This window comes from Miscanthus floridulus, chromosome 7 (assembly GCF_019320115.1).
Source record: "Miscanthus floridulus cultivar M001 chromosome 7, ASM1932011v1, whole genome shotgun sequence".
Lineage (NCBI taxonomy): Eukaryota > Viridiplantae > Streptophyta > Magnoliopsida > Poales > Poaceae > Miscanthus > Miscanthus floridulus.
The window spans coordinates 18,284,463-18,311,781 of record NC_089586.1 but is presented as its reverse complement, the minus strand read 5'-3'; the positions used below and the strand labels follow the sequence as shown (position 1 = coordinate 18,311,781).

The window sequence follows — 27,319 nt, the reverse complement described above, 5'->3', positions numbered from 1 at the left end:
CGCCACGCACTCCAGCATCGACAGGCACCTCTTCGGGCACGTCTACTCCAACACCAGCTCGTGTCAAGCACAGCCCGGTTGAGCTCGCTACTCCGCTCTCTCACGACGAGGAGCGCATCGACGCGTACAACGACGGCGAGCCATTGTGGTACCAAACGATGGAGAACCTTCTCGGTGACTAGCCGGTGCTGGGACTGGTGCCTCACGACCTGGAGGACCTAGAGGCATAGTTGCACCTTGCGTGTGACGACGGTGAGCCTCGGTCATTTGCAGAGGCCGAGAGACACGCGGCATGGCGCACCGCGATGCAGTTGGAGATGGATGCGGTCGAGAAGAACCGCACCTGGGAGCTTGCTGACCTTCCTCGTGGTCACCGCGAGATTACCCTTAAGTGGGTGTACAAGCTGAAGAGGGATGAAGCTGGCGCCATCGTCAAGCATAAGGCTTGCTTGGTGGCACGAGGTTTCGTGCAGTTGGAGGGGGTCGACTTCGACGACGCCTTCGCTCCCGTGGCACGGATGGAGTCCGTGTGACTCCTCCTTGCGCTAGCTGCCCAGGAGGGCTAGCGTGTTCATCACATGGACGTTAAGTCGGCGTTCCTTAATGGCGACTTGAAGGAGGAGGTCTACGTGCACTAGCCACCGGGATTTGCGATCCCCGACAAGGAGGGCAAGGTGCTCCACCTGCGCAAGGCCCTCTATGGCTTGCAGCAGGCACCGAGGGCGTGGAATGCCAAGTTGGATTCCACGCTAAAGGGGATGGGCTTCGAGCAAAGCCCGCACGAGGCGGCCATCTACCAACGGGGCAGTGGAGGAAATGCTCTGCTGGTGGGTGTCTACGTTGACGACTTGGTGATCACCGGCACCAAGGATGTGGAGGTGGCAGCATTCAAGGAAGAGATGAAGGCCACCTTCCAGATGAGTGACCTGGGGCCTCTCTCCTTCTACCTAGGAATCGAGGTGCACCAGGATGACTCTGGGATCACGCTTCGACAGACCACCTATGCCAAGTGTGTCATTGAGCTAGCTGGGCTCACCGACTGCAACCCAGCTCTCACTTTGATGGAGGAGAGGCTAAAGCTGAGCCGCGACAGCATGATGGAGGAGGTGGACGCTATGCAGTACCGGCGTCCTGTGGGGAACCTTCGCTACCTTGCCCACACACGGCCGAACTTGGCATTCTCCGTCGGCTACGTTAGTCGGTTCATGCAGCGACCGACAACAGAGCACCACCAGGCTATGAAGAGGATCATCCGTTACATTGCGGGGACTCTCGACCATGGCCTCTACTACCCTAGGTGCCCTAGGGCAGCACACTTCATCGGGTATAGCGACAGCGACCACGCCGACGACATCGACACCAGCAAGAGCACGAGTGGGATCCTCTTCTTCCTCAGCAAGTGCCTCATTAGCTGGCAGTCGGTCAAGCAGCAGGTGGTGGCCCTGTCCAGCTGCGAGGCCAAGTACATAGCGGCCTCCACCGCTTCGACTCAGGCGCTCTGGTTCGCTCGACTGCTTGGTGATCTCCTCGGTAGAGACACTAGAGCAGTGGAGCTCAGGGTGGACAACAAGTCCGCTCTGGCCCTGGCAAAGAACCCCGTTTTCCATAAACGCAGCAAGCACATCCGGGTGTGGTACCACTTCATCCGAGGCTGTTTGGAGGAAGGGAGCATCAAGGCGAGCTACATCAACATCAAGGACCAGCTTGCAAACCTGCTCACCAAGCCACTTGGGAGGATCAAGTTCCTTGAGCTCTACTCCAGGACCGGGATGGTTCAACTTTCCCACAAGACGACGCATAAGACTTAGGGAGAGAATGATGGATAAGTCTCTATTGACAGTCTTTTTGGGACTAGCTGCAGCAGCATCTTGACTGAGAGGATATCATCCTTGCAGCTGGTCTTTGGTCTTTGTGGGGCTGGCTGCAGTAGCATCTTAGCTAGGACAGCATCTTAGGATAGCATCTTAGAGGACATCATATTAGCATCTTAGACTAGCATCTTGGCATATGCTTGGCTGGCTAGCAGCCTATAAATATGTATCCCCAACCCCTCAGGTTGGCATGGCATTTGTGTGAGTTTGTGTGAGAAATAAACTAGAAAATTGCCCCAACTCCTAGTGTCATCCTCTCTCGATGAGAGTAAGAATTCTGCTATTACCAAGAGTGAGAATTCAGTGACTAACATAATACACACTCATATATTGGTGATGGTCTAGCTTCATGCTCAAACGGCCATTCTCCATAGGCATCTCTGGGTAGTATCCGAATTTGTTTGAAAATCTCACTTTCTGAACTGACTTGTATCACATCATCTTTAGGATTTTTTATAGGTGGTGGTGATTTTCCCTTTAAAAGATGACTTATTCTCTGCATTCCTTGGAACGCATACTGATCCCAGTTCTGTACCCAGAATGAATTTTTGTTTCTACTATCAAGGGTTGTCACATCATAGCCATGCAACGGACAAAATGACGCACAAATATCATTGAAAACCCCTTGAATCCTGGCGGCCTTTGGGAAATTAACTGAGAATATGCCTATTGCTTGCATCACTTCATATGATACTTGTCCACGGCACTTGTGTAACATTTCGAAGGCATCTTTCATAGCTAGTCCACCTATTCTTATGTTACCAAGTTTTCCCTTTGGAGAAAGAAACATGTATTGCTTAGGTATATCCAAGACTGTGCATGGATCAGCCATATAGTTTACCTTCTGAGTATCTGATTTCAGCTCAAATGTTCCATGCATAGACCTCCAGCCCATAGTATATAGATCCTAACCCGCAAGGGACAACACAAAAAACCGGTTCTTATACTCAAAACCAAGAAAGAATGTACCACTTTCAGGGGTTGTAAATACCTCGATCTTTGAGCCATAAATACTTGAGAGATCGACAGGTTTGGTATTTGAATAGCAAAATTCACGGATGGACTCAATAGCTCCCCAATAGCTTTGCAAGATCTCCTCATCGGATCCATCCAAACTGACAATATAGCAATTTCTAGACCCTCTGTCATTTATTGGAATCCTAGATTTCATCTGCAGAAAACCAAATGAAGAAACACATGAATTCAGCAAGAAATAGCAATTAAAGTTTCATAAAGAAATAGCAATTAGAGTGTTGGATCTAAGCTGAGAAGCATACCACAATTTGATTTATCATAGAGCATGAATCAATATCGCCGCCCTTAGAGAAATTTGACATTCTCCGCTTCATTAGCTCCGCTGCTCTTCTCGCCAAGTATGGGTGCCCCAGCTTTATGCCTATCATTTCAATGTGAACATAACCATTTATATATATATTTGTAAAATTATATCAATTTGCCAAACAAAAGACTGTTCTTATTACTAGTTTGCATTGTTCCAACTTAGGACAGCTTTCAGTGTCTATATATGTTATCTTCTCTACCAGAAGTTGGTCAGTAGATTATGTAAGTACTAATTTGCTAAACCCAAAGATGTTTATACCACATTCTCATATGTTTATTCTATTTGATAATATAACTACTTACTCCATAAACCACAAAACGCAAAATGAAATGCAGATTATTGTTGGCATTTAATAACACAAGGTTGTGCTCCATATCAAGTTTCCAAAGCACTCTCACCTGGCCATAAGCCTCTGTTGTGATAGTTCCACCTAGTGTTCTTCGGGTTGCATCCCGTGACTATATGCCATTCCTGATTTTCCATTGCTGGGTAACTGTCAAGGGCCTGGGTGCCTAGAGTTGGAGGCCCTTGGCTTCTCAGTTCATAGCTTGAACTAGGTAATGGAGGTGCCAGGGTTTTTGCCTGACTACCACAGCAGGGGATGAGATTAAGAATAGCAGAGAGAGAGAGGGAGATTAGGGAATAAATTCTTTCTTACTTCCTTCAACGAGTACGGGGGTACATTTAGGAGCTCTGCTCCATTGCTACTTGTGCCAGCCCTTAGCTGCTAGCTAGCTGGCTAATTAATTCCTTAATCTCTTCAACTTCTACTTAATTATCTTAGAGACTGTATCCCCTCCAGCCGCCTAAGCCTCCTTGGGTTCTTCCAGGCCATGCGCCTCCTTGGGGGCTGCCCTGGCTGTACCTCGTGTCCAAGGCCGGCGGCTGTACTGTTGGCCCCGCATGACATCTCTCCCCCCCCCTCGACGAGCAGCTGGTCCTCGAGCTGGAAGCTTGGGTAACGCTCGGTGAAGCTGTCAATGTCCTCCTAGGTAGCGGAGGCTGAGGGCTCGCCTTGCCAATGTATCAGTACTTGGCGGATGCCTCGGGCCAGCCTGGTGCGTGAGGTGCGTTCTGGAACCGGCTGTGTGGCACCATGATGTATAGGAGGCAGAGCCGGGGGGGGGGGTCGGGGGAGTGCCCACGAACTTCTTCAAGAGCCCGACGTGGAAGACATCGTGCAACCGGGCGCGGGGAGGGAGCTCGAGGTGGTAGGCGATGTTGTTGATGACGGAAGAGATGCGGTACGGCCCATAGTACCGGGGTCATAGCTTCCCTTTGGTGATGCCATGGAGGGAGGCCGGGGCGCGATGGCGAAGACGAAGCCAGACCCAATCACGCACGCTGTAATGAACATCGCAGTGATGCTTGTCGTAGAACCGCCTGTAGATGGCCTGAGCTTGCTCCAGCCGGGCCCGGGCATCAGCCAGCATTTCATCGTGTTCAGCCATGGTCTTGGCCACCGCAGCCACCCTGGTTTCGCCAGGCTCATAGGAGCGGATGGAGAGTGGCTCACGGCCATAGACGAGCTGAAATGGCGTGGTCTTGAGCGTGGACTGAAAAGCGGTGTTGTAGATGTATTCCGCCCATGGCAGCCAGCGCAGCCACTGACGAGGGCGGTCGCCAGTCAGGCAGCGCAAATACATGATGATCACCTTGTTGGCTGCTTCTGTCTGGCCATCAGACTGTGGGTGGAATGCCGTCGTCATGTGTAGCTTGACTCCGGCGAGGTGCAGCAGCTCTTTCCAGAAGATGGAGGTGAACTCGAGGTCCCTGTCCGAGACAATGGATTGCGGGATACCCTGCAGGCGCACGATGTCGGAGAAGAAAGCCTACGCCATGGACTTCGCGGAGTAAGGATGGGCCAGCAGAATAAAGTGGCAGTATTTGCTGAACCGATCAACAATGGTGGGGATGACGGATTTGCCTCCCACGTGCGGCAAAGCTTCGATGAAATCCATCCCGATGTCCACCCAAACTGCTGTTGGCACCGATAGGGGAAGAAGAAGGCCTGCTGGGTGCAGGTGCTCGGACTTGTAGCGTTGATAGGTGGTGCATGCGCGCACATAGTCTTGGACCACAGCACGCATGTTTGGTGAGTGGAAGTCGCGGCAGAGGCGCTGGAGTGTGTGTTGGACTCCTTCATGGCCGTCATCGTGAATGGTAGCGAGGAGTTCCTAGAGAAGGGGGGCGCCAGGCGGGTTGTAGAGGCGCCCCTGGAATGCAACCAGCCCATCGACGAGGGACTAGGGAGCCACGTGTTGGGAGGAACTAATCTCCTCCTTGATGGCGACTAGCGCGGGGTCCTGAATATTAGCTTGTCGCAGGCGCTCGATGAAGTCAAAGCGTGGTCCCGAGAGCGCCAAGATCGCTGCCTCCTCCGTGTCATGGTGGGACAGGGCATCGGCCACCGTATTGGTGCTACCCGCCTTGTATTCCACGGAAAAGTCGAAGCCCAGTAGCTTGCCCACCCAATGGTGCTAGGGAATGGTGGCTAGCCGCTGATCCAAAAGAAATTTGAGGCTGAAATGGTCAGTATGTACCAGGAAGCGGCATCCCCAAAGGTACGGCCTCCAGTGGCGAATGGCCAGCACCAATCCAATCAGCTCCCGCTCATATGCCACCAAGGATTGATGTCGAGGGGCAGCAGGGTGACTGAAGAAGGCGATGGGGTGCTGATCTTGAAGGAGAATGGCCCCAAAGCCATGTGTCGAAGCGTCGCACTCCACGATGAATGGCTGCTCGAAGTCGGGCAGGGCCAGTACCGGTGTTGTAGTGATGGCTGTCTTGAGGGCGACGAAGGCTGCGACCGCTGCCTCATTTCAGGTGAACCCCTCCTTCTTCAGTAGGGCCGTCAGGGGTGCTGCTATGGCGCCAAAATCCTTGATGAACTTGCGGTAGTACCCCGCAAGCCCAAGGAAACCGTGGACCGCGTGCGCTGATCGGGGCTACGGCCAATCAACGATGGCCTAGACTTTATCAGGATCCATGGCCACCCCCTGTGTTGAAATGATGTGCCCTAGATACGCGATGGAGTCAACACCGAAGGCACACTTGGATCTTTTGATGAACAACCGGTGTTGATGCAGCATAGTGAGGACAGCGCGCACATGGCGAAGGTGTTCAGCCAGGGAGGCGCTGTAGATGAGTATGTCGTTGAAGAAGACGAGGACGAAGCAGCGCAGGAAGGGGCGGAGAACGTCGTTCATCAATGCTTGAAATGTTGTTGGGCGTTGCACAGCCCGAACGGCATGATGAGGAACTCATAGAGCCCATCGTGGGTTCTAAACACCGTCTTCTCCACGTCGGCTAGGTTCATGCGAACCTGATGATAGCCGAAGCGGAGGTCTAACTTGGTGAAGAACCGAACACCATTCAACTCATCCAAGAGCTCGTCGACCACTGGAATGGGGTAGGCATCCTTGACTGTAATAGCGTTGAGGGCCCGATAGTTAATGTAGAAACGCCACGTCCCATCGGCCTTCTTGACCAACAAGACTGGGGAGGAGAACACCGATGTGCTACGCTGGATAAGCCCCTGTTCCAGCATGGTGGTGCATTGGCGCTCCAGCTCATCTTTGTGTGAAGCAGGGTAGCGGTACGGCCGGACCGCCACCGGCGAGGACCCCGGAATAAGGTTGATGCAGTGATTTCGGGATCGAGGCGGAGGCATCCCGGTGGGCTCGGTGAAGACCCCGACGAACTCGTCCAGCAGGGCCGGTAAGAGATCAGCCCCGCTGCACGCTCGTAGAGAGGGGCCGGTGCCCCCGGTGATGCCCGTCCAGCACACCTTGTGATCTCGGTGCCAGAAGGACATGGTGAGTGTGCTAAAATCCTAGAGGATCGGGCCAAGGGAGGCCAGCCACTCGATGCCGAGGACGACGTCATAACCAGCCAACGGTAGTGCGAAGAAGTCGGTGGAGAACGGTTCACCGGCGATGGAGAAGGGAACTGTACGGTAGACACCGGGGCACGGCACCCGTTCCCCATTTGCCACCATGACCTTCATGTTGCTGCAGGGTTGAAGCCTAAGGGAGGTGCGTGCCGCTGCTTCCTCAGACACGAAGTTGTGGGTGGAGCCCGAGTCCAGCAAGGAGATGATTGGGCTGTCAACCGCAACATCGGTCTACTCAGGGTCGTCGTCGTCATCGGCCACGGCCAGATCGAGGAGGAAGATGTGCTTGCAGACACGGTTGTGACCCCTACCAAATTTCTCGTTGCAGTTGAAACAGAGGCCCAATCGACGCCGCTCCTCCATCTCTGATTGGGACAGCCTCTTCACTTGGCGGCCTTCGATGGTGAGGGAAGGGGCTGCTACATGGGGTGGGGGTGCTGGCAGGGCCAGCTGTGGTGGTGGCCCTGTCAAGAGGCCGCGCGTGGCCTGCCATGGCGTAGGCGGAGCTGGAACAACATCGGTGTAGTACTACTCGCGCAGCTCTAGCGTGCGCGCGAGGCTCATGGCGATGATGAGGGACTGTGGATTGTGGACTTCCACGTCGAGGCTGAGCGGCGGCTGCAGTCCTGCCGTAAACACTTGTACGCGTTGTGCCTCCGTGAGCGTGCCGACGTGAGGAAGCAACGCCTCAAAGCGGGTCTGGTACTCTGCTACCGAGCTCGTCCGCTTGCACGCCATCAGCTCACCAAGGGGATTGGAGCGGATCGGCGGCCCAAAGCGAAGGTTGAGGAGCTCAGAGAAGTGGCGCCAAGACGACGTACCCTCGTCCTGCTGCACTTGGATGAACCACATCTAAGCGCCATCTTCCAGGTTGTATGACGCCATCCAAACTTGCTCCTCAGCTGCAATACGTTGTTGATGGAAATACGACTCACATCGGTTAAGGAAGGCCAGCAGATCAGATTTCCCGTCGAACTTGGGAAAGTCCAGCTTCTGGAACCGAGGTGGGGGGTCCCCGTGGTGGTCACCGTGGCCCGAGCCACGCGATCCTGAGCCGGAGAACGCCTGTGGCTGTGCCTGCTGAAGAATGGCAACCTACTGTTGAAGATCGCTGATGGAGGCGTTCATGGTGGTGGTGAGGGCCTAGATCATCTTGGCCAGGTCAGCAGTGGACGGCTCAGCCATTGGCAAGGATGTGGAGGCTGCTGAGGCGGTGGGTGAAGCAGGGTTTGATGGCGAGGTGGCTGCTGGGTTGGGGTGTGGGGCGGAGGTGGAAGAAGATCGCCGGCTAGCTGATACCAAGTTGTCAAGGGCCTGGGCGCCTAGAGTTGGAGGCCCTTGGCTTCTCAGTTCATAGCTTGAACTAGGTAATGGAGGTGCCAGGGTTTTTGCCTAACTACCACAGCAGAGGATGAGATTAAGAATAGCAGAGAGAGAGGGAGATTAGGGAATAACTTCTTTCTTACTTCCTTCAACGAGTACAGGGGTACATATAGGAGCTCTGCTCCATTGCTACTTGTGCCAGCCCTTAACTGCTAGCTAGCTGGCTAATTATTTTCTTAATCTCTTCAACTTCTACTTAATTACCTTAGAGACTGCAGCCCCTCCAGCCGCCTAAGCCTCCTTGGGTTCTTCCAGGCCATGCGCCCCCTTGGGGGCTGCCCTGGTTGTACCTCGTGTCCGAGGCCGGCGGCTGTACTGTTGGCCCCACATGACAGTAACAGATCTTGAGTGGCAGCTCACCAATCAGTTCTTGCTGGCGCTCCTCCACAAGATCCAGTATTGCTTCAGCCTGCTCTTCGGTCGCCAATGATGACAGAATTGCAATGAAGTTGCCTAAGCAAAACCAGCGGAAATCCAACCTTGCAGGACTAACGTTGCCAATAAAGTATCCACCCCGGCTAGACATGAAGTCAAATATCCGATCAGGTATTGATTCGGGTATCACATTGAACTTCTTCAAAGCTGTCTGTGAGTACTCTTCATTCTTGTAGTGATAGAAGCTGTGTATATGGTAGATCAAAGCTTGGATTCGTTTTGTGATGTGGTTCACAAAGTCAGGATCAGAGTCTTGTATCAACAAACTCAGGGCATGGATTTCAATGTGATAGCCATATATATCCTGCACAGATTTCAGTCAATATTTCAGTAAACAAGATACATGATAAATATGTACAAACGTTCAAGACAATCATTTAGATAACTTGCTGTCCCCAGGGCCAAGGATGCAATTGAACGATAAGTTTGTAGTAAGACATAAGGAGGTACAATAGATACAGGATACAGTGTCAAACATAATAAGAAAACAGAGGTAGCTGGATTGAGGTGGGCAGCCTACCATTCTTCGGTCTATCATGGAGCACCCATCAGCACAAAGCAAGGCTGGAGAAGTATCACATCCCTCTGAGAGACACAACCAGAGAATAAGGTGCATGGCCCTTTGGCAGTTAGTACTTTCAGCTAGATAATTGTCCCCTGTCCATTTGGTGTAAGCACGAAGCAGAGTAATCCACCATAAGCCAGAATCTGCAGGAGCAACCCTCCCAATGGCAGTTTCACCAAAATCAGCCAGTAAGCTTTCTGTCTTCTGGGTACAGTTGCGATGATGCACCTTAAAGAGGTCAATCATGTTCTCCCTTGACTGAAGGCGTGCAGTTTCTTTCATAAGAAAAGCCAATGCGCTAGGAATGAAATCCCTCACGAAAACCTGTCCCAATATATGAAAAAAAACATAAATCATTGCTGATCATAGCTATTCATGCATGAGATAGCTATGATGTATTTTTGCAGGAAGCTGATAATGTACACTTGAATACTCCACATCAGGACTAGGACTACCATTTACAATAATGAATTAATGATAGATGCAAAACAAATAGTAATAGAAGGGTGCATAGTACAATATAAAAATAGCACGAAATCTTTAAAATTGACAACACTGCCAAACTTCAACTGGAAACAAAAAAGGTCACCTCATCATAGTTGAGTGCTGCCCCCTGAGACTTGTCTATTGCAGTCTATTGCAGCAGCAGTCCCAATTGGCTGGCCTCTGAAGTATACTATTGACCTTTTGAGGGCTTCCCAAGCAGCATCAGCAATTGCATGCCTGTGTGATGCATTAGTATCTGTAGGTGTTTCTTCATGGAGCGAACACTGTGATCCTCCTCCTGGGATTTTACTGATCTCAATGGTCTACTGTAGACTGTTAAGTAATCTGCTGCTCTCCTATGTACAACGCGACAGGGACAGGCGTCGAAAGGCTCTCCTGCCGTACTGTAGCCACAACAGGGGCTGGCGCCAAAGTTAGACCTGTTGTCACATCTAGTCACTGTAGCAGCATGACAGCCTGACATGTTTGTATACTATGATTAGATGGGTAGAGTTGTATATATAGTTTACCACTGCAACTCAGTAAAGAGAGCGGGTTCAGTTTTGCCATCTCGTCTGCAAAGCTCCGGCCAACGCTGGTGCTTGTGCTGTGTGTGCGTGTGTGGCAGAATTGCCTGAAATAGCATTCTTCCGGAGGCGCTCGTCTTTCACTAGACGCTAAGCACTCCGAAAGCTAGCTACATCGAACGGTTTTGTCTAGCACACCCCAAAAGAGAACTCGAACAATCCACGTTTTTTCTCTAGGATCCAATAATGAGAACGAGTTTACAATACTTAGTCGATTTCATACAACAAGAGTTCTCAGAAATACATTATTACAATACCAAGTTCAGAGTGCGGAATTTAAACAGCGGAATCAAAATAAACATCTAACGATAAGATACAAGGATCCGTCTGTGCCCACCAGAAGAATCCTCCACACAACAGTCATTCCTCAAGCTGCACCTGCAACAGGGGTAAACAAACCCTGAGTAGACAATGTACTCGTAAGACTTACCCAACTAGTGGGAATATGTTCCTGACTCCAAAGGATATGATAAGCTTTATAGTTTGCTGGGTTTCCTTTTTGCAAAAAGCATTACTAGTAGTGAATCCTTATATATGTATTTTATTAGCAATAATGATTAGTTCATTAGCTAATCATTCTATGTAAGCACATGTTCTACTTTTAAGCAAGAGTTGAGCAATCAGATCCATTCATTCCGTTTCATCTTTCAGTTCTTACTACGGTGCCAGATCATAGACAAGTCGTATCGTATCACATGGTGATTCGCGAACCAAAGCATCCTAGCTAGGTACCCCGAAACACACTCCCCGCTTGTACCCCAGGCACAAGGAAGACCAACCCACCACTCTTCTGTCAAGGGGTCTAGGTCCCCGTCCAAACTTAGACTCCAAGCCCCCACTTCTGAGTCCCGGACTCAGTGTGGTGCTTAGACCTCCACCATCCCCGCCTCCAATCAGTCGGTCCAGAAAGAGCCAGAACCCACGACAAGAGAACAATGAGCCTTCCCGCTCCCATAAGCAAGTATGTGCTTAGGATAATAAGTCTGTGACCTGACTAGAATTCAATGCAACGGACGGTCCTTAACCGACACGGACAGAGAAAATAGTGTAACCAAGCTATGCCCCGTTGGCTATGGGACAACCTATTACACCCACCAATACCCGTACCATACCCTGCCCGGTCTCCATTTCTTTTCACCATTTAATTATGAGAGTAATAATAATCACCTATTGTGAGTAACGGCAGGTTCCTCATGCTACCGAAAAACTTAAGCATAGCAGCTACTCGACCTAAACTAGTAGGACTCATAGGTAGGTATATCTATGCATATAGTTTGAACAATAAGCCTGTAACGTAAATGCACATCACATATATATATCTAGTGATTATTCAAAATAAGGGTTATGCACCGGGGCTTGCCTTAGGCAGGCGTGGTGTTAGCAAAGTCAGTCACGGGTGGCTCCGGGACCTCCTCCTACACGAGGATCTCCTCCTCGTACTCTCCAATCACCTCCTCGAACTCTTGATCTCCGATGGTCACGATCTCCGCCAATTCATTCTCTACGTGCATGCGATGATGATGCAACACTTTAATATTAAGGTAACAACAATTCTTAAAATAAGAATACATCTACTCAGCCACTAAGCTAGCTCTAATGGTTAAGATACTAACTACCTATCATTTCCACAAAAACAGGTATGGATTCATCTAACAGGTATTAACTTAGCAACTAAAATGTAATATTACTCTTATTAGCGATTTAACTTATATTACAACAAGGAGCACCTAACTACCCTAGTACGTAGCCTATTCTAAGGCTAAAAAATTACAGCGAGCACATAATAATACCACGATTGTGCTATAAAATTTTTAGGGCTAAAGCTATCACCAATCTACCACAAAAATTCCTACAATATTTAACCTAATAATATTAAGCACTCTTAAATGATTTAATAGCTCCTGGTATCAACATGTATATATATGAACTAAATACACTAATAGATAGAGCACAATTTTAGAAACTTAACCAAATTTGTTTCACAATTTTTGGACATCTACATGATTTTATATGATTTACCAAAATACAGCTCAGAAATGCAAATAAAAAGCTATTTCTATTTTCTCCGAAAAAGGTAAACTCATTTCGGCCCAACGCGGCCCATGCGCGGAGGCGGTTCGCGGAGGGGAGCCCGCAAGCGCGCTGGCACTCTTGCAAAAATGCCCTCACGTTATCACACAATAGCGCGAACACTACACGTACTATTTCTATAGACATCAGCTTTGCAACCGAGCCCTCGTATCTTTTCAGCTTTGCACCGGAGAGGTCCTCGGGACGCCCACCCCTCGCTGGCACGGTGGGTGGTGGCACTATGAGGTACGCCGGCCACTCGAGACCCTTGTAGACCTAGCTAGGGGACCGATGCTCACCTATGGGCCGACACGCGATAATGGGCGGTGGTTGCACGAACGGGGGTGAAGCAGAGCGGGCTCTCCCCGATGGCGGCGACCTACAACGACGGCAACCACGCTCCGGTGAGCCACATCGCTAACAGGATGGTAGAGATAGGGGATAAGCACCAGGGGCACACCGCGAACCTAGCCAAAGTGGTGGTTCGGCCGGCGACTACCTAAGTAGGGCTAGCCACATGCGTGTGACGAGCACGGCGACGAGCCGAAGCGGACACGACCACGTCAGTGGCAGCGGGGAGGCAGTAGCGCTACCACTGGTGTGTGCATGGTGGAGAGGGAGCCAAGGCGAGCTAGTGGTGCAGAGGAATTTGCGCGTGGTGAAGTGGAGGAGGCTGGCCACGACACGGGCGATGATGGTTCATAGCGGCACGGTGGCGGCAAAGCTCCAAAAATTGGAGCTCGACTGGAGAGGGGACATGAAGGCAGAGCCACGAGCACGAGGAATTGATGAAAGGTGTTCGTTCTCTGGCTCACCATGACGTGACTCGGCCGGCGACTAGGGGATAAGCACTAGGGGCACACCATGAACCCGGCCAAAGTGGTGGTTCGGCCGACGACTACCTAAGCAGGGCTGGCCACGTGCGCACGACGAGCACGGCATTGAGCCACGGCGGACACGACTGCATCAGTGGCAGCGCTCCCACTGGTGTGTGCACAGTGGAGAGGGAGCCAAGGTGAGCTAGTGGCGTAGAGGAATTTGCGCAGATGAAGTGGTGGAGGTTGGCCACGACACGGGCGGTGACGGTTCATAACGGCACGGTGGTGGCAAAGCTCGAAAAATTGGAGCTCGGCCTGGCCATAATTAAGGCAGGGAGAGGGGACGTGAAGGCGGAGACGCGAGCATGAGGAATTGATGAGAGGTGTTTATTCTCTAGCTCACCATGATGTGACTCGACGGCAGTGGGAAACAGAGGGAGAAAGAGGGAAAGAGAGAGACAGCGTGACAGGTGGGCTCGGCTCATCCAAGCCTTGGTGGGACGCGGCTGACCAGACCTAAGGCGGTGTCTGCACACCCGCTACACAATAATGCGGCCAACCACGTGCGCGTGGAGGTAGGTGGGGGCACGGCATGCGTGGCCGTAGCATCATTAAGGCGAGGAGACAACGCGGGGCAGCCGAGACAGCCCACGTGCATGCTAGGACAAAGGCGAGCGGCAGTGCAGCACAGCATCATAGTGGCGTTGATAGTAGCAGCGTCGCGACGCGAGGAGGGTCGACAGTGCGAATGCAACGATAGCGCAGCGCAGCCACGGTGGCACCCAAGACGGCAGCACGAGGCAGAGTAGTAGGGCGTGGGGCCAACGGCTCGCTACGGCCAACCTCGGCCAAGCCCGGGCGGCCCGACCGACCCAGCATGATGGCGCAGAGCGACTGCGCTAGGCGCGACCATGTGCGTGGCGTGAGGAGGTCGCGCGGTGACCTTGCACCCGGTGCCAACCAACCCGAGACAGTGACGCGCATGAATTTTAAAGCGCTCAACACGACCAAACGGTTGCTTTAGGACCGAAACCATCTTCACCATGCTCAAGATGGCACATGAGACTACCAAATCGAGTTATAACACTACACCACTCCTTAACCCAATCTCTCACAATAAATTGCTAAATATAGCAATGTCTAGCTGTTGACTGACTTAGAAATTTCTAAGTTTTTGAGCAGTATTTGTTTTCAAGTTCCGTTCCTAGACTATTAGTGTTGACGCAAAAATGTGGCGATGCAATCAACAAACAACAAGCCGAATGTTCTGAACGGAATGAGATTGAAGATCTGCTTGGCTTTAACACAAGAATAGTTGGTTTTGGGACCAAAGGCGTGCCAGTCAATTTAACCCTACAATTAACAAGGAGAGAATAATCAGTAGTTTAAGGTGGAATATGTCGGTGTTGCTCCAGACAGTTCCAAGTATGTGGCTAAACAGCCGATTCGATAGGGCTATCGACTAAATAGTCGATATCCAACATATCAGTAAAGCGAGGATCGCTGAATTAAAGATTATCGGCTAATATCAGTGATGATGGTACGAATTCAAAATAACCGATACTCATGGGTCATAGCGATTTTATTATGATTGATTAATCCAGACAGAACATGTACAATACACCCAAATGTAAGTAATATAAAGAAACATCATCAGCTAGATGGATATAATCAGTGTAAAGCATTGAGCCGATAAGTTTAATGAGAAAGGACATAACATGCGAACAAATCGACTGTCTAATACAAATGAATCTATAAACGCTCTGAATTTAATCTGTTACCATCAACAGTGAGGTTCAATCGGATCGAGACAGCTATGATAATAATAACAAACTAAAACCAAAGATTCTATAAAACCATCTATATTGATAGGTTCATGAAAAACATGCTATATGTGTGAAAGTATAGGCGAATCGGCTAAATAGTCGATGCATGGATAGCAAACAAACAGAGTACATATCTCGATCATGAACAAAACCACAAATCGATAACCTCTAATCCAAAGTCTTACCAGTGAGGTTCGACTGAATCGATACAGCTATGGTAGTGTCATTAGATTAGATCTCATTAACTAGTGAGTTTATTCAAGATTGAAACCTGTCTTTGGATGCATACTATGTTTGATTGGAATAGAGATAAACCAACTAATCTAGCAAAATTAAGTCGTCAATTATGAGATTTAAAGCGTGACCAGATCAAAGGACGACCAATTAAGATAATATGATGCCAATCTATCTCTATCTCAATCAGGTGATTTGTTATAATTAATAAAATATTAATTATAACAAGATCGATAGCTGGTGAATCAACCAAAAATAGCAATAAAAACTTACTAATCTTAGCAGATTCGATAACTGGTGATATTGTATTAAACAATAAGTTATTTAACACAAGATTGATAACTTTGATCTATATTATGGTTTGTAAGAGATCAATCAGCTGATGCAGCCTTACAAACTACGATATAGATCGATAACTAACTTATATTATGGCTCATAAAAGATCAATCAGCTGACACAGCTTTACAAGCACAATACAAGTTGTGATGATACTCACAAGCAAGCTAAAGGTCGATCAGTCGATGCAGCCCTATCTGCTAAAGAACTCGTCGAGATCTACAGTACTCCTACTCCTAATGCTATGGCAAAAGCCGAAAAGATTGTGTGGATTGATTGTTCGTCTTTTTGTACAATAACCGGGGTCCAATATTTATACCCGGAACCTAAATATGAATCCTACTCAAATACGACTCATTACAATTCTTGGAATAAAAGAAAACATTCCTAACTGAAAATAACTTGGACCCTATTATTTTCCTTTCTGTAGAGTCCGACATATCTTTCCCCGTAGTCCATTGACATCGTCCGCTGACGTTATCCAAAAAGTCCCGATTCCAGTACCGTATCTGAATCAGCTAACATCGATCTTTACGCAACCGATTCCTTAATGACATAGTCCCGAAAGCTTTGGGTTCCCACGCTCTCCTTCCAAAATTTTGGTGTAAACAATTAGAAATACCAGCTAGTAACATTATTTTTCTATAGCAAGTATTTCATTATTATCTACAAAGTTTGTACTTCCAGATTATTAAGGTGACATATATATGTTCTATATCACTTTTGCTTAATAAAAATTGGTTTTAACCTTAAGTGATATAACATGACTATTGAACCAACTTTCGTTTCACATTTTTGTTGATCGTTTCAAGTTACGGAAATTGAACTACACACTTTATTACATGTATTAACATATAAACATGATGCTCATGACATGTTTTAGTAAATGATTTATGGTGTAACACCGAGGGCATTACAAATCGACCCCCTTAAACAAAATCTCATCCCAAAATTGCATGTGCCTAGTGTGGGAAAAGAGATAAGAAATAAATTCTGATTTAAATAATTACCTCAGTGAACTAGAAAGAAGGTGGGGATAATGTTTCAAGATATAGCTTTCTTGCTCCTATGTTGCTTCGTCATCCGAGTGATTTTGCCACTGAACTTTATAAAACTTCATCACATTGTTCCTAGTCACTCTTTCTTTTTCATCTAAGATCTTGACAGGGTGCTCAATATAAGACATTTCTTTAACTGAGAAACATGGAAGACATTATATACTGCTGACAAAATATCTGGGAGCTGGATACGGTAGACAACAGAACCACACCGGGCCAAAATCTTGTAAGGTCCAACATAGCGAGGGGCTCGCTTTCCCCGGACACCAAAGCGATGCACCCCCCTCATGGGCGACACTTTGAGATACACATGATCACCAGCTTCAAATTGCAAGGGCCTTCTTTTCTTGTCCGCATAAGTTTTCTGACGACTTTGAGCTGCCTTCCAATGGCTCTGAATAATACTAACTTGCTCTCGAGCTTCTTTGATAAAATCAGACCCAAAATATCCACGATCACCCACCTCAACCCAGTTAAGAGGTGTTCTACATTTCTTGCCATATAGGGCCTCAAATGGTGCCATTCGAATGCTTTCTTGATAACTATTGTTATAAGAAAACTCAGCTAGAGTCAAGCATTCGTCCCACTTTTTAGGAAAATAAATGGCACAAGCCCTCAACATATCCTCAAGTACTGGATTGACTCTTTTTGTCTGACCATTAGTTTGCGGATGATAAGCTAAGCTTCTAAGGAGACTAATACCAAGACATTTCTAGAGTTGCTCCCAGAAATGAGAGACAAGGACTGACCCTCTGTCAGAGACGATAGTAAGAGTAACTCCATGTAGGGTCACAATCCGGTCAAAATAGAACTTAGCATACTTCCTGGTTGAATATCTGGTATCCACCAGAAGGAAATGAGCGGACTTGGTAAGGTGATCCACAATGACCCAAATAGAGTCATACCTTTTTGTTGTGCAGGGCAAACCCACAACAAAGTCCATGAAAATATCCTCCCATTTCCAAACAGGGATAGGCAAGGGCTGCAAAAATCCTGGCATACGCATATGGTCCACCTTAACCCTTCCACAAAGGTCACATTCTGAGATGTATTTGGTAATGTCCTGTTTCATATTTGGCCACCAATACAAGTGACGCAAATCATGATACGTCTTGTTACTTCCCGGATGAATGGATAACTTGGAATTGTGACCTTCATCCAAAATCTTTCTTCTAAGCTCCTCACTTGACGAAACAACCAATCTGTTCTTGAACCTCACTACACCTTGGTCATCAACACTAAAATGGGGACCACACCCTTCGGCAATTAACTTCTTGATACTCGGAATTTCCAAAACATCTTGCCTTTGCTCTATAATAATTTGCTCAAGTGGATCCAAGACTAGAGTAATATGGGCTAGCACCTCAGCATGGTTGAGAGACAAGGGTGCTTCTTCAACTTGATACCACTTCCGGCTCAAAGCATCAGCTACCACATTAACTTTTCTAGGATGGTAATGAACCTCTAGATTATAATCCTTGATTAGCTCCAGCCATCTCTGTTGCCTCATGTTCAGCTTGGACTGAGTGAAAATATATTTGAGGCTCTTGTGATCCGTAAAAATATGCACTTTATTTCCCAACAAATAATGCCTCTAAATCTTTAGAGCGTGCATCATAGCAGCCAGCTCTAAATCATGGGTGGGATAATTCACCTCGTGCCTCTTTAGCTGGCATGAAGCATAAGTTATCACACGTCCATCCTACATAAGCACACATCCCAATCCAGTCCTTGAGGTATCACAATACACATCAAATGGCTTGTCAATATCTGGTTGGGCAAAAACAGGAGCAGTGGTAAGAAAATGCTTCAGAGCTTGAAAAGCATCTTCACAAGCCGGACTCCATACAAACTTGATATCTTTCTAGAGCAACTTGGTCATTGGTTGAGCTATTTTGGAGAAGTCAGGGATGAAGCGCCGATAATAACCAGCAAGACCAAGGAACTGATGAATCTAATACACTGACTTGGGAGATTTCCAATTTAACACATCTTGCACCTTGCTTGTGTCTACAGAGATACCTTCAGGTGTTAGAACATGTCCCAAAAACTGCACTCGATCTAACTAAAACTCACACTTGCTGAATTTGGCATATAGCTTGTGTTCCCTTAATCGAGTCAGTACTATCCGAAGATGCTGTGTATGCTCTTCTTTGTTCTTGGAGTATATCAAAATATCATCAATGAATACCACTATAAACTTGTCCAACTCTGGCATGAAGACTGAATTTATGAGATATATGAAGAATGTAGGAGCATTGGTGAGACCAAAAGACATGACTAGATATTCATACAGACCATACCTAGTAGAGAAAGTTGTCTTTGGTATATATTGTGGCTGGATCTTAATTTGGTGATACCCAGAACGAAGATCAATCTTTGAAAACACCTTGGCACCAACCAACTGATCAAACAAAGTATCAATACAAGTAAAGGATACTTGTTCTTAATGGTTACCACATTAAGAGGGCGATAATCCACACACATCCACAGAGTACCATCATTCTTCTTCACAAAAATAGTTGGACAACACCACGGTGAAGAGCTACATCGGATGAATCCCTTTTCCAACAATTCCTCTAACTGCTTCTTCATTTCTGCTAGTTGTTTAGGAGCCATGCGGTAGGGATGCCATGAAATAGGAGTAGTGCTAGGTTCTAACTCAATATTAAATTCCACGTCCCTATCCGGTGGTAACCCAAGTAGATCTTCAGAAAAGACATTCAGAAACTCACAGACCACAGGAATAGAGGCAAGATCAGGAGAAGCTTCAACATGAGCAACAACTGGTAAGGCTAGATCTGAGGGCTTAAGGAGAGACATCATATCCTAGGAAGAAGGAAGCCGTAACTCAATAACTCTCTGCTTAAGGTTCAAGACTACCCCATAAACTCGCAACCAGTTCATGCCTAGAATTACATCTATGCCTTGCCTAAGCAGCACCATGAACTGGAGGCGGTAAGTGTTAGTGGCTAGCACTAATCTGACTGTGTCCGTCCAAGTATTAACGCACAGCTGCGCACCTAGAGTACTGATTCTATAGGCAATAGGAATAGCCTTAAAAGATATATTGTGCCTCTGTGTAAACCACATGCTCATGAATGAATGTGATGCACTAGAATCAAACAACACATAGGCTAGGTGGGAATCAATGGTAAACATACCAGCCATCATAGGTTCATTCTGCAAAATTTCCTTAGCCTCAGTGAAGTTGACTTGTCCAGAGCGGCTTACGGGCACCATCTTCTTGATAATCGTCCTCTTGACCAGACGGGAGTTGGCTGAAGGCTGGAAAGACTACGTAGGCTGGTTCTGTGGGCACTCCCAAGCATAGTGGCCCTCCTTGCCACACTTGAAACAAACACCAGGCTTGTTCCCCTGTCCCTGACGAGGCGAAACTTGCTGTCCCTAAGGCTGCTGTTGCACCTGCTGAGTAGGTGCACGGTACTGGATGGGAGGTGCCTAGTAAGTCTATTGAGTCTAATGGGATGGCTGTCCACCCTGAGAGTGATACGACATCCTCCTGACAACCTACACCTTCTAAGCCTGGGGGTGACTAGAAGACCCAGTAATCACCCGCTTGCGCTTCCACTCAGCCTGAGAGTCACGCTAAAGTCCTTCCATGGCAATAGCAGCATTCATCATAACACCAAAAGTCTAGTAGTTCCCTGTGTATAGCTCCTTCTGCAGACTGCAAGAGAGGCCACGATAGAAACGGTCCCTCTTCTTCTTATCAGTGTCTACATGGGTCCTAGCATACTGTGGAAGATGTTTGAACTTGTTCACATAATCCATCACAGTCGTACTCCCTTGCTTCAGATCTAGGAACTCCGTCAACTTCCTATTCAGCAGACCAGTAGGAATACAGTACTCTCTGAAAGCAATGTTAAACTCTTGCCAAGTCACACGGTGGTCCACCGGCTGCATGGCATTGAACATGTCCCACCATGCACTGGCAGAACCCCACAGCTGTTATGTTGCAAAGCGCACCTTCTGTTCTTCAGTTACAGTGAGCAGCTGAAACTTCTGCTCTAGAATATGAAGCCAATGCTCCGCATCCAGAGGCTCAGCCATTGGTGTAAACGTAGGTGGGTGCATCTTTAGGGAATCCTAGTAAGAACAGGGCCCCTCAGGACCGCGTGCACCATCCCCGTTCCTGCCATTGCCTCCATGGCCCCCATGGGCAAAGCCTCCAATCACCTAGGCTAGCATCTCTAAGGCACGGGCTGACTCATGCCAAGCAGGCAGCATCTTCGCCATCATCTCTGCATGGGTCATCGGAGGTGGTGGTGGTGGTGGAGGAGGAGCCAGAAGTGGGGCCTCGTGGCTCTCCTCGTTGCCATTCTCATTGCCACGACCACTTTCACCTTGGCCATCGCCAAGGCCACGGCCCGCCCCGGCACTGGTGCTCCCATGACCGGACCTCAGGTTCATCTATAAACAGATAGAAACCCACCATTAGGGGCAACACCTCCAGATCAGGAATAAGATATTAGAGAAATGATAAGGCTTTTAGATGAAGCATTCTTTTTAGTTATTAGATTAATTCACTAACCAAAATTATACGTGTGGGGGAAATTTAGTTTAATCAAGATTCTCTTTTCATGATGCATGCATCGACCTACCTATTCACTCAAGCTGGAATATAGCGGCATTCACAAAAATTTTTGGCACATCGCACACTCACTTTCTGCTTGCTAAATGATTCTTACGCAGCGTAAGTTAGTGTACCTATAAAAAATTGATTAGGTAAAACTAGTTCCGCTATCCTAGATAGACCATATTACTAGGGCTTATACTTATTTACATAATTTTATCGCATCCTACATTTCGCAAAACTTTTATTGGTCAAAATTTTAGGTTTTGAAAAGAGTTATGAAACTCGTAAGTCATTATTGGCTCTGATACCACCTGTGGCAGAACCGCCCGAAATAGCACGCTTTCAGAGGCGCTCATCTTCCACTAGACGCTAAGCACCCCGAAAGCTAGCTACATCAAACGGTTCTATCAAGCATACCCCAAGGGAGAACTCAAACAATCCATGTTTTTCCTCTAGGATCCAATAATAAGAACGAGTTTATAATACTTAGTCCATTTCATACAACAAGAGTTCTCAGAAATACATTATTACAATACCAAGTTCAGAGTGCGGAATTTAAATAGCAGAATCGAAATAAACATCTAACGATAAGATACAAGGATATGTCTGTGCCCACCAGAAGAATCCTCCACACAACAGCCATTTCTCAAGCTGCACCTGCAACATGGGTAAATAAACCCTGAGTAGACAATATACTCGCAAGACTTACTCGACTAGTGGGAATAAGTTCCCAACCCCATAGGATATGATAAGCTTTATAGTTTGCTGGGTTTCCTTTTTGCAAAAAGCATTACTAGTAGTGAATCCTTATGTATGTATTTTATTAACAGTCATGCTAACCATTCTATGTAAGCACTTGTTCTACTTTCAAGCAAGAGTTGAGCGATCAGATCCATTCATTCCCTCTCATCTTTCAGTTCTTACTACCGTGCTAGATCATAGACAAGTCATACCATATCACACGGTGATTCATGAACCAATGTATCACAGCTGAGTACCTGGAAACACCCCCCGCTTGTACCCTAGGCACAAGCAAGACCAACCCACCACTCTCCTATCAAGGGGTCTAGGTCCCCGTCCAAACTTGGACTCCAAGTCCCCACTCCTAAGTCCTAGACTCAGTGTGGTGCTTAGACCTCCACCATCCCCGCCTCTAATCAGTCGGTCCAGAAAGAGCCGGAACCCACGACAAGAGAGCAACGAGCCTTCCCGCTCCCATAAGCAAGTATGTGCTTAGGATAATAAGGCTGTGATCTGACTAGAATCCAATGCAACGGGCGGTCCTTAACCGACACGGACAGAGAAAACAGTGTAACCAAGCTATGCCCTGTTAGCCACGGGACACAACCTATTACACCCACCAATACCCATATCATATCCTTGCCTAGTCTCCATTTCTTTTCACTATTTTATTATGGGAGTAATAATAATCACTTATTGTGAGTAACGGCAGGTTCCTCACGCTACCGAAAAACTTAAGCATAGCAACTACTCGACCTAAACTCATAGAACTCATAGGTAGGTATATCCATGCATGTAGTTTCAACAATAAGCCTGTAACGTAAATGCACATCACACACACACACACACACACACACATATATATATATATATATATATATATATATATATATATATATATATCCAGTGATTATTCAAAATAAGGGTTGTGCATCGGGGCTTGCCTTGGGCAGGCGCGGTGTCAGCAAAGTCAGTCACGGGTGGCTCCGGGACCTCCTCCTGCATGAGCATCTCCTCCTCGCACTCTCCGATCACCTGCTCGAACTCATGATCTCCGATGGACACAATCTCCGCTAACTCATTCTCTACATGCATGCGATGATGATGCAACACTTTAATATTAAGGCAACAACAATTCCGAAAACAAGGATACATCTACTCAGCCACTAAGCTAGCTCTAATGTTTAAGATACTAACTACCTATCATTTCCACAAAAACAGGTATGGATTCATCTAACAGGTATTAACTTAGCAACTAAAATGTAATCTTACTCTTATTAGCGATTTAACTTATATTACAACAAGGAGCACCTAACTACCCTAGTACTTAGCCTATTCTAAGGCTAAAAAAATTACAGCGAGCACATAATAATACCACGATGCTCCTATAAAATTTTTAGGGCTAAAGCTATCACCAATCTACCACAAAAATTCCTACAATATTTAACCTAATAATATTAAGCACTCTCAAATGATTTAATAGCTCTTGGTATCAACATGTATATATATGAACTAAATACACTAACAGATAGAGCACAATTTTAGGAACTTAACAAAATTTGTTGCATAATTTTTGGATATCTACATGATTTTATACGATTTACCAAAGTTTAGCTCAAAAATACAAATGAAAAGCTTTTTCTATTTTCCCCGAAAAGACAAACTCATTTCGGCCCAACGCGGCCCACACGAGGAGGCGGCCCGTGGTGGGGAGCCCACACGTGCTGGCACTCTTGCAAAAACATCCTCACGTTACCAGACAATAGCACGAACACTACACGTACTATTTCTATAGACAACGACTTTGCAATCGAGCCCTCGTATCTTTTCAGCTTTGCACCGGAGAGGTCCTCGGGACGCCCACCCCTCGCTGGCACGGTGGGCGGTGGCACTATGAGGTACGCTGGCCACTCGAGACCCTTGCAGACCTAGCTAGGGGACCGATGCTCACCTATGGGCCGACACGCAATAATGGGCGGTGGTTGCACGAACGGGGGTGAAGCAGAGCGGGCTCTCCCCGATGGCGGCGACCTACAACGGCGGCAACCACGCTCCGGTGAGCCACATCGCTAACAGGATGGTAGAGATAGGGGATAAGCACCAGGGGCACACCGCGAACCTAGCCAAAGTGGTGGTTCGGCCGGTGACTACCTAAGTAGGGCTAGCCACATGCGTGTGATGAGCACGGCGACGAGCCGAAGCGGACACGACCACGTCAGTGGCAGCGGGGAGGCAGTAGCGCTACCACTGGTGTGTGCATGGTGGAGAGGGAGCCAAGGCGAGCTAGTGGTGCAGAGGAATTTGCGCGTGGTGAAGTGGAGGAGGCTGGCCACGACACGGGCGATGATGGTTCATAGCGGCACGGTGGCGGCAAAGCTCCAAAAATTGGAGCTCGACTAGAGAGGGGACATGAAGGCAGAGCCACGAGCACGAGGAATTGATGAAAGGTGTTCATTCTCTGGCTCACCATGACGTGACTCAACGGTGGCGAAAAAACAGAGGGAGAAAGAGGGAAAGAGAGAGACAGCGCGGCAGGTGGGCTTGGCTCGTCCACGCCTTGGCAAGACATGACCGACCAGACCTAAGGCGGCGTCTACACACCCGCTACACAATAATGCATCCAAAGATGTGCACGCGGAGGCAGGTAGGCGCGGCATGCGCGGCCGTAGCATCATTAAGGCGAGGCGACGACGCAGGGCAGCCGAGACAGCCCACGTGCGTGCTAGGACAAGACGAGCGGCAGCGCAGCACAGCATTGTAGTGGCGTCGGTAGCGGCAGCGTCGCGGCACGAGGAGGGTCGGCAGTATGGACGCGACGGCAGCGTAGCGCGGCCTTGGTGGCACCCAAGACGGCAGCGCGAGGCAGAGCAGTAGGGCGTGGGGCCAACGGCTCGATGCGGCCGACCTCGGCCAAGCCCGGGCGGCCCGACCGACCCAGCACAACGACGCAGAGCGACCGACCCAGCGTAACGGTGTGGTGTGAGGAGGTCGCGCGGTGGTCGCGCACCCGGCACCAACCAACCCGAGACAATGACGCGCATGAATTTTAAAGCACTCAACACGACCGAACGGTTGCTTTAGGACCTAAACCATATTCACCATGCTCAAGATGGCACATGAGACTACCAAATCGAGCTATAACACTACACCACTCCTTAACCCAATCTCTCATAATAAATTGCTAAACATAGCAATGTCTAGCTGTTGACAGACTTAGAAATTTCTAAGTTTTTGAGCTAGATTTGTTTTCAAGTTCCGTTTCTAGACTATTAGAAATATCAGCTAGTAACATTATTTTTCTATAGCAAGTATTTCATTGTTATCTACAAAGTTTGTACTTCCAACTTTATTAAGGTGACATATATATGTTCTATAGCATTTTTGCTTAATAAAAATTGGTTTTCAACCTTAAGTGATATAACATGACTATTGAACCAACTTTCGTTTCACATTTTTATTGATCGTTTCGAGTTACAGAAATTGATCTACACACTTTATTACATGCATTAACATATAAACATGATGCTCATGACATGTTTTAGTAAATGATTTACGATGTAACACCGAGGGTGTTACAGTGCGCTCTGTTCTCCCTCTCTTCTTCTACCTCTAGCCATAGTGACCGGTCGGCAACGCCGGTGAGCGGTCGGCTCACCCATGCCGAAGATCTAGGGGCCAACAAGTGGTATCAGAGCCATACAAGCGCCATCTCTGAACTAATCGCTGGTGATGATGGGCAGTTTGGAGATGGACGACAGCAGCGGTGCTGCTGTGGCTGCCCATCCACGACAGGAGGTCGTTGTGTGTATGGTACGGGAGGTCAGTGGCACTAGTTGGCTAACACTGACTCGTACCAACTATGTCGAGTGGGCGGTGACCATGAAGGTCAAGCTCAGAGCTCGATAGCTCTGGAATGCTATTGATAAGGGCACCGACAACGAAGAAGATGACATATCAGCCTTAGAGGCTATCCTCGCTGCTGCGCCAGCGGAGTCTAAGGAGCCATTGGGGACGAAGAACTCTACTAAGGAGGCGTGGGAGGCCATTGCAGCGATGCGCGTCGGCTATGATCACGCAAAGAAGGCGACAGCCCAGCTGCTGAAGCAGGAGTATGCCAACCTTAAGTTCAAGGGAGGTGAATCGGTGGAGGACTTCTCCCTCTACCTGTAGTCGCTCATCAGCAAGCTGAGGAGCCACGGCGTCACCATCAACGAAGAAGAGGCGGTCTCCAAGTACCTCCACTCCGTGCCGGTGAAGTCCATCCAGACTGCTCTCTCCATAGAGACGATGCTGAACTTATCCACCGTCGCCATTGAGGATGTGACAGGCCGTCTACAGGTGGTGGACGAGCGCATGGAGTAGGCCACAGCAACGATGGATAGCGGCAAGCTGCTACTGACAGAGGAGTGGGCTGCCCGGAGGAACTCCGAGGAAGCCTCCTCCAGTCGCGGTGCCAATGGCAAGCGACACGGCAAGGCTTCTTCGTAGAAGAAGAAGAAGAATGTCGACCCCAACGGCTGCTGGCACTGCGGGAAGACGGGCCATTGGGCAAAGGAGTACCCAAATCGCAAGCATGAGAAGAAGGCTCAGGCTCATTTAGCGCAGGCTGATGAGGATGATGAGGCCACTCTCCTGATGGCGATGTCGCACGTAGGTGTGTGACAGCTGCCTGGCCAGGAAGCAGAGGAGGCTACCGCTCCTAAAGGTGGCCAAGTATCACGCGGCGGACACTCTCGAGCTCATCCACAGCGATCTCTATGGGCTAATCATGCTAGCCATAAATGGTGGTTGACGGTACTTCCTCCTGCTGGTGGATGATTGCAGTCGCTATATGTGGCTGCAACTCCTATCGAACAAGGACGAGGCGGTGGCGGCGATCAAGAAGTTCAAGGCACGTGCGGAGGCGAAGAGCGGCAAGAAGCTGCGCATGCTGAGGATTGATCGCGGTGGTGAATTCACTTCGGTGGAGTTCACTACGTACAGTGTGGATCAGGGTGTGGTGTGACACCACACCGCATCGTACTCACCACAGCAGAATAGCGTAGTGGAGCGGCGGAACTAGACGGTGGTCG

General features: G+C 48.3%; 1 protein-coding gene and 1 pseudogene across 1 annotated transcript; one reads left to right on the top strand and one right to left on the bottom strand.

Annotated features, from left to right (window-relative positions):
• The first annotated feature begins 899 nt into the window (after positions 1-899).
• Positions 900-1,876, top strand: LOC136465165 (secreted RxLR effector protein 161-like). Its single transcript, XM_066464014.1, has 2 exons — positions 900-1,586; positions 1,856-1,876. Exons 1-2 carry the CDS (start codon positions 900-902, stop codon positions 1,874-1,876), a joined length of 708 nt encoding a protein of 235 aa, XP_066320111.1.
• Positions 1,877-3,588: 1,712 nt separating this feature from the next.
• Positions 3,589-26,560, bottom strand: LOC136465164 (probable alkaline/neutral invertase F; annotated as a pseudogene).
• Positions 26,561-27,319: the final 759 nt, after the last annotated feature.

Excerpts from the sequence above, each read along its gene's own strand:
- LOC136465165 (XM_066464014.1), top strand. The coding sequence starts at position 900 with ATGAAGGCCACCTTCCAGATGAGTGACCTGGGGCCTCTCTCCTTCTAC. Across the intron at positions 1,587-1,855 it reads ACAAGTCCGCTCTGGCCCTG|CTGCAGCAGCATCTTGACTG; the intron begins GCAAAGAACCCC and ends TTTTGGGACTAG.